We start from the raw sequence: 14,773 nt of genomic DNA, 5'->3' as shown, positions 1-14,773 counted from the left end.
GTATGACATCACGACTCTCCCCCAGCCAATCGTGGCAGAGAGGGGCGGGACTACATGTCCCTCTCACCGCCCCTCCCCTTTCCTCTCCGTAACTCCTCAAGTCCCTCCTCTTCCCCCTCTCTCCTTCTCCCAAAGACCGCCTTCACGTTCGGTTTCAAAAGACTTGTTGCCCAATGAATAACAGGGCAGACTTAGAGTGGCGGAGCTGCCTGCCAATGCGCAGACAGCGAGGGCGGAGCGCCCGGAGCGAGCCTCTGACGGCGGGCGGCGTGTGACGCAGTCGGGCCCTCTGCGCGCTGCGCCCGAAGCGGTGGTCGGTGGCGGTGGTGGTAGCGGCGGCGACGGTTTCGTGGCGGCCGCGCGCTGCTCGCTGAGCGGCGGGTGGCGGAGGGGCCTAGGCCTCCACTCCTGACACTTCCCTTCCCCCGCCGCACCGCGGTAAGTCGGGAACCCGGGCGGTGGCGGCCCCGGACAGACAGGCTCCTCCTCTTCTCAGGGCGGGCGGGTGCGCGGAGGCCCTCCGCGCGGAAGTCTCGCGCTCCGGCGCGCACCTTCTGCCCTGAGGGAGGGGGCGGGGCCCTCAACCCTGCGGCCGGGAGGCCGGGCTCTTCGGGCGCTGCGAGGGAGTCGAGATCGGTGGAGTCTGGGCCCCGGGGTCTCCCGTCGCAGCCTGCGCGGAGGGAGCGACCATGTATCTGGTGGTACTCATTCATTTGCCCAGCGGTGATTAGGTGGGCGGGCCCTTTGCGGGGGCAGCGTCTTAGGACCCTGAATTGGGTCTCCCCAGCACTTCCCTCGACCGTCGTGCTGGATAGGCTTTAACTTGCCTTTGGCGTCTCCTCGGGGAAAATTTGCAGCCCGAGGTTTAGGGTGGGTGGGTCGGGAGTTTGTTAGTTTTTTAAAATAATATTTGAAAATTAAGGACGGTTTAGTGGAGTAAAAGGTTATTTTCTGTTCTCTCACGTGTTCCATGTAAAACTGGATGAGGAGAAAGAGATGTGATTTCTGGGTACTATAGCTATAGAGACCTAAAAAATAAAGCCAGCCCCCTACCGTACATCACGTGCAAGTTTTATAGATAGAGAAACTGAGGTCCAGAGAAGGGACAGGATTAGCCAATACCAGATCTGATTCAGTCTAGAAATTTTTCTCCTGTATCGCCGATCTGATTCAGTCTAGAAATTTTTATTCTGTATCACCCTCCCATTATTTGAAGGTTCCCTTTGGGAGTTGGCCGGGGGGGAGCATTCGGTAGTTAGAAGCAGCCTTTGATCGCGTTTCTGATCTGGTTGGTACCACTTCTGTTTGTGTAAAGGCAGAAGCTTTATTTGCGGTACCCTAACCCAAACCACGAGAACTAAAGTTGGTCAAAGAATGTCAGTGATATAAATGTATTGGAAACGAAACGGTAAGACTACGTGTTTGGCTAATTTCCAATTCCAAATCTGAAATTTTTGTGTCAGCTGCTGGGGACTCAGAAGAAAGAATCCAATTAGTGACTCATAACGTTATTGGAATAGAAAGCAGGAAATACAGATAAGACTTAGAAAGATAGGCAGTGGTAATTTTGTGGTTCTTGTACCATGGAAGTCATAGAATTCAAAGTATTTTAGTTGGATAAGGTGAGAAGAAAACTGGAAGAAGAAACTAACTGGAAGAAAGAAAAGGGCAGTGATCATTCCCTGTGACAGTCTTATAAATTCAGAAAGAAGTGCCTGTTAACTGGGTGACAGATGATCTGTTTACTTGGTGGAAGAAGTTAGGCTATTAAAAAAAGAAACCCAGAACTTGGACAAATTAGAGGTACTGGGAAATACTTTAATAGAGTTATTTTTTCACTCTTCAGTAAGATTTGAGGAAATTGAATTAAAAGTTACCACTTTGGTCTTTTCACAGTGGTCAGATCATCACTTTGTTGTTTAGCTGACAAGGCAAAAGCTGAAAACCAGGGTGTAAGAGCAGAAGAGTACTGTAGTCTAAACACAGAGTTGTGAACAAAGTGTATTTTCTGTGACATTTTCTCAGTTCAAGCATCACCCTCTTCTGGGAAGCCTTTCCTGGCATTCTGTCTCCTGCAAGCTTCCATAACACTTATTTGATACTTCTATTTATAGCACAAATCATTTTGTATTTTAGCTGTTTATGTTATTAGACTGTGGTAAAATATATTTGTCTTTTTAAAATATTTATTTATTGAGATAGAGGAAAAGAGAGAGGGGAAGAGAGAGAGAGAATCCAGACAGACTCCCTGCTTGTGCAAAGCTGTGTGGGCCTCAGTCTCACAACTCTGAGATCATGACCTGAGCTGAAATCAAGAGTTGGATGCTTAACCAACTGAGCCACCCAGGAACCCCTGTCTTATCTTTGTATTCAGGTTGCTTGGCACATAGTAGGCGTTCAGTGTTTATTTGAAGGGATAAACAAATATGGAACAGCTAAACCTAAAATAGTCTATAAAAAGACTGGGTATATGTGTGCTCGTGAATTATGGGGCCTAGATAAGAGGACTCATACCGTTCATATATTACATGGTACTTTGGTACCTGACTTTATTCATGTCTACTAGCTCCTAGATAGCTAAGAGCAAATAGAACTTTTAGGGAAGAAATTGGGTATATTATTATATTGTGATACCTTTATTGTAGCAATTAACCTAGGAAGTAAGGGATAGTAGTAGTGATGTTTAATTTCTAACAGAGTGCCCGTCTATAATTATGCAATTTGTTGAAAGGTTAGGGGACTAAGAAATTTTTGGAGACTTAACAATATAGGTAATAGAGGGGGATGCCTAGGTGGCTTAGTTGATTAAGCGGCTGCCTTTGGCTCAGGTCCTGATCCCAGGGTCCTGAGAGCGAGCTCTGCATCAGGCTCCCTGCTCACTGGGGAGCCTGCTTCTACCTCTCCTTCTCCTGACTTGTGTTCTCACTCAGTCTGCTCTCTCTCTCTAATAAATCTTAAAAAAACAAAACCCCCCACAAACAATATAGGTAGTAGAGGGTAAGGTATATATATACAGCGTTTCTTCTTTTATTTTAAAGATTTTATTTATTTGACAGAATGAGAAATCACAAGTAGGCAGAGAGGCGGGTGGGGGGGTGGGGGGGAAGCAGGCTTCCAGCTTAGCAGAGAGCCTGATGCGGGGCTTGATCTCATGACCCGAGCCAAAGGCAGAGGCTTAACCCACTGAGCCACCCAGGCGCCCCATATACAGTGTTTCTTGAGAATTTGGTGCATTTCTTTGGGTTTGGAATTGAATCTGAGTATTTGGCATAGTAGGTCTCTGGAGAAGATTTTTCAGCCTCTGCACTGTTGACATTTTGGGCCAGATAATTCTTTTTGTTTGGGAGTTATGTTTTGTATTGTAGGATGTTTAGCAGCGTTCCCCAAATCTACCCAACTCCCTGAGTTAGGAAGGTCTCCACATATTGTCACATGTCCACTGGGAGGCAAAATTGCCCTGATGGAGAGATCACTGCTTTTGAGAAAACATTACCAGTATTTCAGTAAAGTCATACCTTTAACTTGCCTGATGTATGCTTGTAAAGTCAGCTAATAGATTTCATCTTTTTTTTTTTAAGATTTTTTTATTTATTTATTTGACAGAGAAGGAGGAGAGAGCAAGCACAAGCAGGGGGAACGGCAGGCAGAGGAAGAAGCAGGCTCCCCACTGATCAAGGAGTCTGATGTGGGGCTCGACCCCAGGACCCTGGGATCACGACCGGAGCCAAAGGCAGCTGCTTAACTGACTGAACTGCCCAGGTGCCCCTAATAAATTGCATCTTGTTAAAGTGTCCTTGAGGGCGCCTGGGTGGCTCAACCTTAAGCTCGGGTCATGGTCCCAGGGTCGTGGGATCGAGTTGCATTGGGCTCTCTGCTCCACGGGGAGCCTGCTTCCTCCTCTCTCTCTGCCTGCCTCTCTGCCTACTTGTGATTTCTGTCAAATAAATAAATAAAATATTTAAAAAAAAAAGTAAAGTGTCCTTGAAAAACCCTTAAGTTACCAAAATCTGGTATCAGGAAGCTGAAAAGCTAAGAGTCCTAGTGTCTCTTTATTTCTGTGGTATCCTCCCTTTTTCCGGGATAGAAATCAAGGTCTTGTTTGAAAGGGGATAGGCCATTGGGAAAATAAAGCAATATCTATTTCTCTTTTTGTGGAAGAGGGCAAAAAGAGCTTGTAGTTGAATTGATGTAATTAAATGTGGTGCTGTGGAATTCCATTATTTTTCCATTTCACTGGTAGCTATATGCATTGATCTTGTCCCATTGACACAGAATTCTTATTGAAGAGTTTGTACTTAATTCAGCATAATTGCAGTTTTGTAGTAGAGAAGTAAAAATTATTAAAATACGGCTCTAATTAGCTAAGTCTGATACATGAGTTTAAGCTGGTGGGTGGTGGGTAAATTGGAAGATGTGAAACTGGAGTCTGGCAGACAAATTAGGAGGAAGCTATAGCAATAGTGTAGTGTAGCAGTTCTCAAAATTTGAGATCTTTGGACTCCTTTATACTTTTAAAAATTATTGAAGATTCCAGACAGCTTTTGTTATGTAGGTTATATCTACTCATATTTACTACACTAGAAATTAAAGCTTCAAAAGATACTGACTTAAAGAATAATAAACTCATTTTTAACATAACAGTTTTATGAAAAATCACTAAAAAATTTAGTGAAAAGGGTGATGGTGTTTTACATGTTTGTAAATCTTTTTGATGTCTGACTTAGTAGAAGATCACTGGATTTGCAGATCTTTTGCATTCACAGTTGATAAATTGTTTTGATTGAAGTATGTGAAAAAAAATCCCAGCCTCATACAGATGAGTAGACGGAGAAGAGGAAGGTTTTAATAATCTTTTAAAATAATTGTAGATATTCTCCTTTGACACTACACTCAAACATTTATTTATTTATTGACAGAGAAAGAAGGCATAGGCAGAGGGAGAAGCAGGCTCCCCGCTGAGCAGGGAGCCCGATGTGGGACTCGATCTCAGGGCCCTGGGATCATGACCTGAGCCAAAAAGGCAGACACTTCACGACTGAGCCACCCAGGCATCCCAAACGTTTGTGAAGACTTGTTGCAATATGGAATCTGAAGCCATATTATTATTACTTTTTAAGATTTTATTTAATTGAGGAGCACCTTGGTGGCTGGTTGAGTGCCTGCCTCTAGGTCAGGTCATGACCCCGGAGTTCCAGGATCAAGCCCCACATCAGGCTTCCTGCTTAGCATGCTGTCTGGTTCTCCTTCTGCCCCTACCCCTGCTTATGTGTGCGCTCTCACTTTCTCTCTCAAATAAATAACTAAATAAGAATCTTAAAAAAAAAGATTTATTTGAGAAAGAGCACGCATGAACGCATTCAGCAGAAGGGAGGGAGGGGAAGAGGGAGAAGCAGATTCCCTGCTGAGCAAGGGAGCCGGATATGGGACTCTGTTCCAGGACCCTGGGATCATGACCAGAGCCGGAGTGGACTCTTAACTGAATGAGCCACCCAGGTGCCCTGAAGCCATATTATTGAACTTAGTACAGTGTTACATTTAAATTTCATTGGTTTGTCTTGCACTTTGAATGGATATTTACTCCTGCATAATTTTATGACATCGTACATTGGTCATTAAGAAATCATTGGTTCACTGGGTTATGTAGCTCTTCTGAACGTTGACAAATTTAATTATACAGTTGTTAACATTTCCACCCATCTCATCAGATAAGTCTTTTAAGAATGAGCTGACAAGCTCATAGTGGCAGGCATAATTCTGATTTTCATTTCAAATCTGAATAACCATAGTTTGTCATTTATTCTCTGAAGTAAAAATGGTGTTCCATGAAAGGTCAGCTGGTTCAACTTTCTACTCAGGTAATCACACCGGTGTTTTTCTTTGAGATAGCTCTTGTATTTCCATGTACAGAAGTGCTTTTGAGTATTTACCATTTTCTCTCAAAGAATAATCACGGATTTTTTTTAAAATGTGTACTGAAATGTCAAGAATTTATACAATCAATAATTTTTACAACTTCATCAAAGACATTCACATGAAAGTGTATTTTTTGTGTGTGCTGTGTATGGCAATGAAGAATTCAGTAACTGTTTTATAGTTTGGGTCATTGTCCTGATTCATGCTCAGGCTCCAGCAGTTTTATACACCATTGCTTTTGCCCCCTAGTGCTGAGGTTAGTACAGTTAAAAAAAAAAAAAAAGTAAATAATGCCTTAGTATTGTTATGAACATAGTTTTGACTTCAGGGACACTCTGAAAGAGGTCTCAAGGCCTTTTAGGGGCCTTCAGACCTCATTTTCAGAATTACTAATCTAGAAAGGACAGTGATTTTTCACATCGGTTCTTTGAAAGCACATGGCTGGTAGAGTTCTACTGAACCTATTCCTCTTTACTTCAGCCAGAGCAGCTTCTGTGTTGGGTTCCATAGCTAAAAATATTTGAAAACCACTAGTCAAGAGAAGAAAGAACTGACGGAATTAGACTGTTGTTCAGGAAGGGAGCAGTTCATGCTTCATGAATGCATGTTGCGCTCACTCATCACTTCATACCTTATTTATTTCTGCATGCTCCTTTGACATAGAGACTTCTGGTGTCTACCCACCTTGGTGGATTAAGCTTCTTAAGAAATAGGGGAGGGGCTTCTGTGTGGCCCAGTAGGTTAAACTTCTACCTTTGGCTCAGGTCATGATCTCAGGGTCCTGGGATCGAGTCCCACATTGGGCTCTCTGTTCAGCAGGGAGCCTGCTTTCCCCCTCTCTCTCTGCCTGCCTCTCTGCCTACTTGTGATCTCTCTCTGTGTCAAATAAATTAAAAAAAAAATAGATGAATGGATTTGTAAATTAAAGGTGACTTGTTGGGAATGAGACTAGAGAGGTGAGATGAGTGAAAGAGAATGATCAGAGTGACCTCTGTGTGTGGAGCAAGTGTTTGTTTTTCTTTGTTTACAGTGGTATTTTATGGTTATATTAAATGGTCACTAGAGGACACTGAAGTATTATGAAATCATTTTATGTGTGGTGATCCAGCTGGGCATTGAGTAGTCAAGGCTTAGAGCGAGGGGAAATTAATTTACATTTTTCTTACTTAAAGTATTATAAAAATATTTGTTGAAAAGCTAAAAAAAAAACCCTGCTTTTGGGTGTAGAGGTTACTTTTAAAAAAATTAAAAATCTTAGGAAAACACAAACAAACCAACCTACTTTTGAGGAGCTCTAGCCTGAGGCATCTTTGTCCTTCAGTGTGGGCTGGATAATCCCTGTTGTTAATTGTAGACATAGAGGTCTGAAAGGTTGAATATCCTGACAAGTACAGTTACACAGTAGCAAATGGCAGGGTTTCTTAAATTCCTTTTTAACTTTTTTTAGTTTATTTTAGATTTTCAGAGAATTGCAAAGATAGTAAGTGGTGGAGAGTTTTAAATACAGATTTGTGTTACTCCAGAACTGATGTACTCTTTTCACTACTTCTGTTTTTCAAATGAAGCTTATGTTAAAGGAATGAAAATGCTACTCAGCACTGCGAGGAAAGGAGCTCAACTAGATAATACAGATTATTTTAAATTAATTTATACCTTAATGGATGAAATTAAGCAAAATCCAGATGCTTTCTACTAGAGCAGCAAACAGCTCATACACTCAGGGGGCTGGTATTACAACAAATATATTGCATAACTAAAAGCAGCTGAGAGGCATTAGTTTACGTAATCATGTTTGGAATGGGGGAGGGGAAGGGGATGTGTTTTTATACTGATAAGAGTCTGAGGGTCTAATCTGGGACAGTGTGGAATAGGTGAGGCTTGAACAGCAATTTTTATTTTTTATGTTTTGTTTTTTTTTTTTTTTAATTTTTACGTAATCTCTATACCCAGTGTGGGGCTGGAACTCAAAATCCTGAGATCAGGAGTCGCATGCTCTACCCACTGAGCCAGCCAAGCGCCCCAGATATTTTTCTCTTTCTTTTTAAAAATATTTTATTTATTACTGGGGCACCTAGGTGGCTCAGTTGATTAAGCGTCTGCCTTCAGCTCAGGCTGTGATCCCAGAGTCCTGGAACCATGTCCCACATTGGGCTCCCTCCTTGCAGGGAACCGGCTTCCCCTCCTCCCTGCTCATGTTCTCTCTTGCTATCACCCTCTCTCTCAAATAAATAACTAAATAAATTTTAAAAGATTTTATTTATCAGGGTGCCTGGGTGGCTCAGTGGGTTGAAGCCTTTGCCTTTGGCTCAGGTCATGATCCCAGGGTCCTGGGATGGAGTACCGCATCGGGCTCTCTGCTCATCAGGGAGCCTGCCTCCCCCTCTCTCTGTGCCTGCCTCTCTGCCTACTTGTGATTTCTGTCTGGCAAATAAATAAAATAGTTTAAAAAAATTTAAAAAAATATTTTATTTATCAGTTTTTAAAGATTTTACTTATTCGATAGTGAGAGGAGGAGAAGCAGGGAGCCTGGTGTGTTTGATCCCAGGACACTTGGATCATGATCTGAGCTGAAGGCAGATGCTTAACCGACTGAGTTATATAGGTGCCCCAAGATTTTATTTTTTTTTAAATGTAATTGCTACACCCACCTTGGAGCTCTGACTTACAGCTCCAAGATCCAAGAGTCACACACTCCCCCAACTGAGCCAGCCAGGTGCCCCTGAACATCAATTTTTAGAAAGAAAAAGTGAGGGGGTGCCTGGGTATCCCAGCTCAGCGAGGAGCCTGCGTTTCCCTCTCCCTTTGCTGTTCCCCTGCTTATACTCTGTCACTCTCTCTGTTAAGTAAAGAAATAAAAATCTTTAAAAAACAAAAAGAAAAAGGGACGTAGTTTTTAGAGAAAAGCGAATGTTCTAACAAAGGAATGGCTTAACTGGGATTGATCATAGGAAGGATACAGTAAAACAAGAGGATAGCAGGTGGTTTTGCTGGGATGTGATATCTGGTGATTAAGACTAAGCTAACTTTTTGGAATTCTGCCTAACTCTCCCATCCCTTTTCTATTCAAGGCAAAAAGTAACAGTTACTTTTCCATTCAGTTTAACTGTGGAAGATAATTCCTGTCTATTCTAGTATTTTTGTGAAGATTAGTTGAGAGGATATATGAAAAAGTACTTTGTAAGCTGGGAAGTAGTACTTCATTCATCTAACAGTTATTGTTTTTGCTCTTAAGAGTTTGGTACAAAGGAACTCAGTGAAGTGGAGAGGAAAAATTACTTCCCAGTTGTGTAACTTTCTGTTGTCAGAGAGCAGCAAGCTTACTTAGTCATTCAGATAGTGCTTAAAGTTGGCAATTGCTGGGTTGTTACCCTGTTTCAGGGACTGTCTACCACTCTTCCGAAGGAAAACTGAGGTTGATCTTTGTTCCCAGAGTTCACAAAGTGCACAAAAGTTGAATGTTTATTAAGCTTCATTTGGGATAGTGGGGGAATACTGGACTACTGATGTCTGTTATTAAGGCTTCCTCTTTCTTATATCTGACAGTCTTTTTTTTTTTTTTTTTAAGATTTTATCTATCCTTTTGAGAGAGTGAGAGCGTGCAGGGTGGGGGAGGGGCAAAGGGAGAGGGAGAAGCAGACTCCCTGGTGAGCTGGGAGCCAGTCGCAGGCTCCATCCCAGGACCCCGAGATCATGACCTGAGCCAAAGTCAGACATGGAATTGACTGAGACATCTGACAGTCTTAATTACTAATTAGAAGATCGAGTACAGGGCACCCCTGGGTGGCTCAGTGGTTTAAGCGCCTGACTCTTGATTTGATCTCAGCTCAGATTTTGATCTCAGGATAGTGAGTTTAAGCCATATTAGGCTCCACGCTGGGTGTGGAGCCTACTTAAAAAGATCAGCACAAAGAACAAAGTAAATTATTTAATGGCATTGTTTCTCTGTATAGGCCTATTTCTTTTTTTTTTTTTTTTTTTTTTTTTTTTTTTTCTTTTTTTTAAAACTTTTATTGGAACAAAGTCAAGGTTATTATTTTTTTATTGTTCTTGGTTGCTTCCAAACTACAATGGTAGAGCTGAGTGGTACACTTAAGAGAGACAATATGACTCATAAAGTAAAAAAATATTTACTATCTGGCCCTTTAAAAAAAGAGTTTGCTGACCCCTGTTACAAAAAATGAGACTGACACATAAAGGACTGGGAGAAATTTCTCTAAGTAATGGATAAACTCTCATCATCTCAATCATCAATCAACAGTGAGATTCAGAATCCAGTAGCACACTCTAAGGCAACTATGAAAAGGAGCAGTCACTCATAATCACAAAGAAAATATTTTGAAACATTCATCTACATCAGCGACCAGGCATTTGTGTTAATCATGTAATGCATGCCATGAGATTGATTTTTAAATGCTCTTATCTCTGTAATTTAAGTATTTATCTCATATTTTTAAATGTAAATGATCCATATTTATAAAGTTTACCTTAAGACTACTTTTTTCTGGAATATCATCCAACATTTTCTTCTTAAATAGACTTTGTTGAAAACTAGGCTTAAATGCCTGTAAAGCACTGCTTTTGTCTAGACCTCTCATTGTGGAGCCAGGTATTTCTGACGAATTTGTTTGTCTGAGTACTTTGGCTTCTCTTTGGTGAGATAAGTTAGGAGGTTCTGATATTCTTAATTGTTTCCCTTGCTGAGCTCCCCAACAGGAATTTATTCCATCATTTGCCACCAGGTTTGTTCTTTTGCATTGAGGCCTAACATCATTTCTGTCCGATGTTTTCCAGCTGGTATTTTTGCTGCCATCCCTGTAGCTCCAGTGACTCTTGCTTCTTTCAGTATTTAATTGAGTAGACTTAGACATGGAATCTTGACTTCTCAGAGGATGAGAAACTGAATGTGGTATTTGCCCTGTGTTCATTGTTTTCATTGAAGGAGGAAACTCTGGATTCACAGCTTCCCAAGCCCAATCTGGCGGTAAAGGAGGGAAATCATAACTATCAGAAGCAGTACTGCTACTTGGATCATTTGTAAGTGGACTGGATGTTAATGGTTGTCTATTCCTCTTCTTCTGATTGAACAATGGTACAGGCAAACAGCCTGCTGTACTTCGAGTTGAATTTTCACTTAGGTTTCTCTTCATTTTTTTCAATATCAAAGTCTGTAACGTTTCTTTAGCATTCCAAATTTACAAATGAAGTTGTCTGACTAAATCTTCAGGTTCCTACGCCTCCAAATAACCGTCGTCTTCGGCCTGTTGCTTCCCGTGGACACACTCCAGTCAGCTACGGCCCACTTCCCGGCCTCTGGACTATTTCATTTTAATCTTTTCTTTCTAAATATGTCTTACCAAAAAAAAAAAAAAAAAAAATTGCAGTGAGTGTAAGTACATCCATCCATAAAGGAAGTGGTTAATCTTTGCAGGAAAGTTCTTCTAGGCCACATAAATTGTCATTCCATAAGGGTGAGCGGTTTCCTTTCTGATGATTGGAACTGTCATGTTTGCCAGAGAAGTGTCTCTTTTTCCTGATAGGGCTGGATTAATAGTGCCAAATTTTGGTTTTATAGCTTTCTTATTTATAGTGAATGCAAAGTCATTTTACCTTTAGTTGCCAGTGTTCTTTCTCTGGGAGCTCTAGGCTCTATACACACAGCTAATAGTCAAGAGTAGCTTTGTGATCATGCTCAATTTCACCTTTTGTAACCTAGAGATCAAAATATCTACCTCTTTGGATTCTTGGGAGGTTTATATGAGATAATTTGTAAAGTGTACTTAGGCCAGTGCCTGGGACATAGTAAGAATTAAAATGTTAGCTACTATTTCAGTTTGGGACAGGTTAATATATTTATTTATTTCATTATTATTTTTTTTAAAGATTTTATTTATTTGACAGATCACAAGTAGAGAGAGAGAGAGAGGAGGAAGCAGGCTCCCTGCCCAGCAGAGAGCCTGATGTGGGACTCCATCCCAGAACCCTGAGATCAGGACCCGAGCTGAAGGCAGAGGCTTAACCCACTGAGCCACCCAGGCAGCCCATTGGGACAGGTTAATGTATTTAAAAGATAAAGGTTTGAATGTGTGATATGCCTTTAAATTTTTTTAAAGATTTTTTAAAGATTTATTTATTTATTTGACAGAGAGAGACACAGTGAGAGAGGGAACACAAGTAGGGGGAGAGGGAGAAGCAGGCCTCCTGCTGAGCAGGGAGCCCAATGCAGGGATCCATCCTAGGACCCTAGGATCATGACCTGAACCAAAGGCAGACGCTTAACGACTGAGCCATCCAGGCGCTCCTAAACCTTTTTTTTTTTTTTTTGCTATGCCTTTGAACTTAAATGGATTTAGAAGTTCTACTCCAACAATCTCTAGCATTACTTCCTCCCTTTTTTTTAAGAGAGATGGGGAGATCTCTAGTGTGAGTGAGGGAGGGGCAGAGTAAGAGAGAGAATCTTAAGTAGGCTCCATGCCTGATGTGGGGCTCAGTCTCAGAAACCCAAGATCGTGACCTGAGCCAAAATCAAGAGTCACATGCTCTGACAACTGAGTTAGACAGGCGTCCCTGCATTCATTCATTCATTTATTTATTTATTTATTTATTTGACAGAGACACATCGAGAGAGGAAACATAAGCAGGGAAAGTGGGAGAGAGAGACACAGGTTTCCCACTGAGCAGGCAGCCCGATGTGGGGCTCAGGCCCAGGACCCTGGAATCATGACCTGAGCCGAAGGCAGACACTTAATGAATGAGCCACCCGGCGCCCCCCCCTTTTTTAAATTTTTAATTTTTTTATTTCTTTTCAGTGTACCAGAATTCATTGTTTATGTACCACACCCAGTGCTCCATGCAATACGTGCCCTCCATAATACCCACCACCAGGCTCACCCAACCTCCCACCCCCTGCCCCTTCAGAACCCTCAGATTGTTTTTCAGAGTCCATAGTCTCTCCTGTTTCGTCTTCCCCTCCAGTTTCCCCCAACTCCCTTCTCTCCATCTCCCCATGCGCTCCGTGTTACTTCTTATGCTCCTCAAATAAGTGAAACGATACGATAATTGACACTCTCTGCTTGATTTATTTCACTCAGCATAATCTCTTCCATGTTGATACAGAAGTTGGGTATTCATCCTTTCTGATGGAGGCATAGTACTCCTAGTGTATATGGACCACATCTTCCTTATCCATTCGTCCGTTGAAGGGCATCTTGGTTCTTTCCACAGTTTGGCGACCGTGGCCATTGCTGCTGTGAACATTCCTCCCCTCCCTTTTTTTAATGGGAGAATAGAGTTAGTACAGATTATCTGCATCCTCTATATCTTTTTTTGTTGTTGCTGCAGGTAATAGAAGAAATAAACATGAGGAATAAGTTTGGGTCCTCTGAATTCTTTGCCCCATATATCATTTACCTTCCTTTCTCCATAGGCAACTATTTTCATGTATTTTTTCTAGTCTCCCCTTTTACTCATACTGTGTATATACATATCAATAAATAAGAGTGTATTTTCTTTTCTTTTTTATATAATCTGCCAAATGTATCTTTTTGCAATTTGCTTTTTTTCATTAAATGTCTTTTACTTGAAATAACTCTCTAAGGTAACTTTGTCCAGATGTTCTGGTGGTGTCCTGTTCTTGATACCATATCCTGGGTACGTACATAGCAGAGTGCTCTGATTTACTTCTTCAGTTGGATAATTTAAGGTTAAAGACCTCTGTCTAATGAACTGATAAGTATATTTATTTATGCTTATTATATGAGGGAAGCTAAGCTCTGGTTGTAAAATACAAGGCCAGATAGGATAGGTACACAAATACCTATTCTTACCTGTGTACCTTATTTATCTTGGTCCTCATTTCCTCTCTTGTCTTTCTAGTCCCCCAAGGTCCAGTTCACATTCTAAATCCCCACAAATTTTTCCTCCTATTTCCTGCTCACATTCTAATTTTTACTTCCTGTTGTGCTTCCTGGCACTTACTGCTTTTCCAGTTTTAAACATGTGGGTCCTTTCTCTAATTATATCAGAAATTACAAACTCAAAATCTGTTGGGGTCAGGCAGCTGATGGAAATGAGTGATGCTGGGTGGGCATTGAGGCACATTGGAGATTACACTTTACCAAAGTTGGGGGGTGGGCAGTTGCTACTAAACTCTAGACTATTACTAAATAATTAGAGTCCCTAGTTTGCTTAATCATTAGTTTTTTTGTTTGTTTGTTTGTTTTAAGATTTTATTTATTTATTTGACAGACAGAGATCACAAGTAGACAGAGAGGCAGGCAGAGAGAGAGAGAGAGGGAAACAGGCTTCCTGCTGAGCAGAGAGCCTGATGCGGGACTCGATCCCAGGACCCTGAGATCATGACCTGAGCTGAAGGCAGCGGCTTAACCCACTGAGCCACCCAGGCGCCCAATCATTAGTTTTTTTATGAGAGGTCCAAAATCTGTTTTTTTGACATAGCCTTATTTTAAATGTTACCAGCTAGTTTGTGATAATAAATACACATACATAAACATTTCTGCATACATGCATACATATATATGTGAAATATACCATATATATAACAGATCAAACAACTTTTTGCTGGTTGTATTCAGCCATTTTGTGATCTCTTCCTTTTTCCAACCTCTTAATTAAATGAAAAATTCTACCAAGAGTCTTCCTTTCATGGCATCCTTTTGTTCTGAGAATTCATCACACTTGATTTTAAGTAAGAAGTTACTTCTAAAATAACTTGATCAGAGGCACCTAGTGGCTCAGTGGGTTAAAGCCTCTGCCTTCTGCTCAGGTCATGATCCCAGGGTCCTGGGATTGAGCCCCGCATCAGGCTCTCTGCTCCGCAGGAAGCCTGCTTCCTCCTCTCTCT

The 14,773-nt window shown here is 41.5% G+C and overlaps 2 protein-coding genes across 11 annotated transcripts in view; one reads left to right on the top strand and one right to left on the bottom strand.

Moving 5' to 3' along the window:
* The first annotated feature begins 80 nt into the window (after positions 1-80).
* NUP98 (nucleoporin 98 and 96 precursor) overlaps positions 81-14,773 on the top strand; it is a 118,939-nt gene continuing 104,246 nt past the window's right edge. For 8 of the 10 annotated variants that reach the window (XM_032853242.1, XM_032853240.1, XM_032853244.1 and 5 more), the window contains exon 1: positions 81-438. The gene's annotated coding sequence lies outside the window, so the exon portion shown is untranslated. Of the gene's footprint in view, positions 439-573; positions 732-14,773 lie in introns of those variants that run through there. The other 2 variants (XM_032853238.1, XM_032853237.1) reach the window with 2 other exon arrangements.
* Positions 10,274-11,178, bottom strand: LOC116865115 (spermatogenesis-associated protein 22-like). The gene has a single exon (XM_032853245.1). The coding sequence runs from the start codon at positions 11,058-11,060 to the stop codon at positions 10,356-10,358; it is 705 nt and encodes a 234-aa protein (XP_032709136.1). The 5' UTR covers positions 11,061-11,178; the 3' UTR covers positions 10,274-10,355.

The sequence above is a fragment of the Lontra canadensis genome, unplaced genomic scaffold, assembly GCF_010015895.1.
Source record: "Lontra canadensis isolate GAN:19392208 unplaced genomic scaffold, GSC_riverotter_1.0 scaffold7, whole genome shotgun sequence".
NCBI lineage: Eukaryota > Metazoa > Chordata > Mammalia > Carnivora > Mustelidae > Lontra > Lontra canadensis.
This window is presented reverse-complemented; position numbering and strand designations above follow the sequence as displayed.

What these genes read in the sequence shown, in the direction of transcription:
- LOC116865115 (XM_032853245.1), bottom strand. Translation starts at nt 11,060, where the DNA reads ATGAAGAGAAACCTAAGTGAAAATTCAACTCGAAGTACAGCAGGCTGT.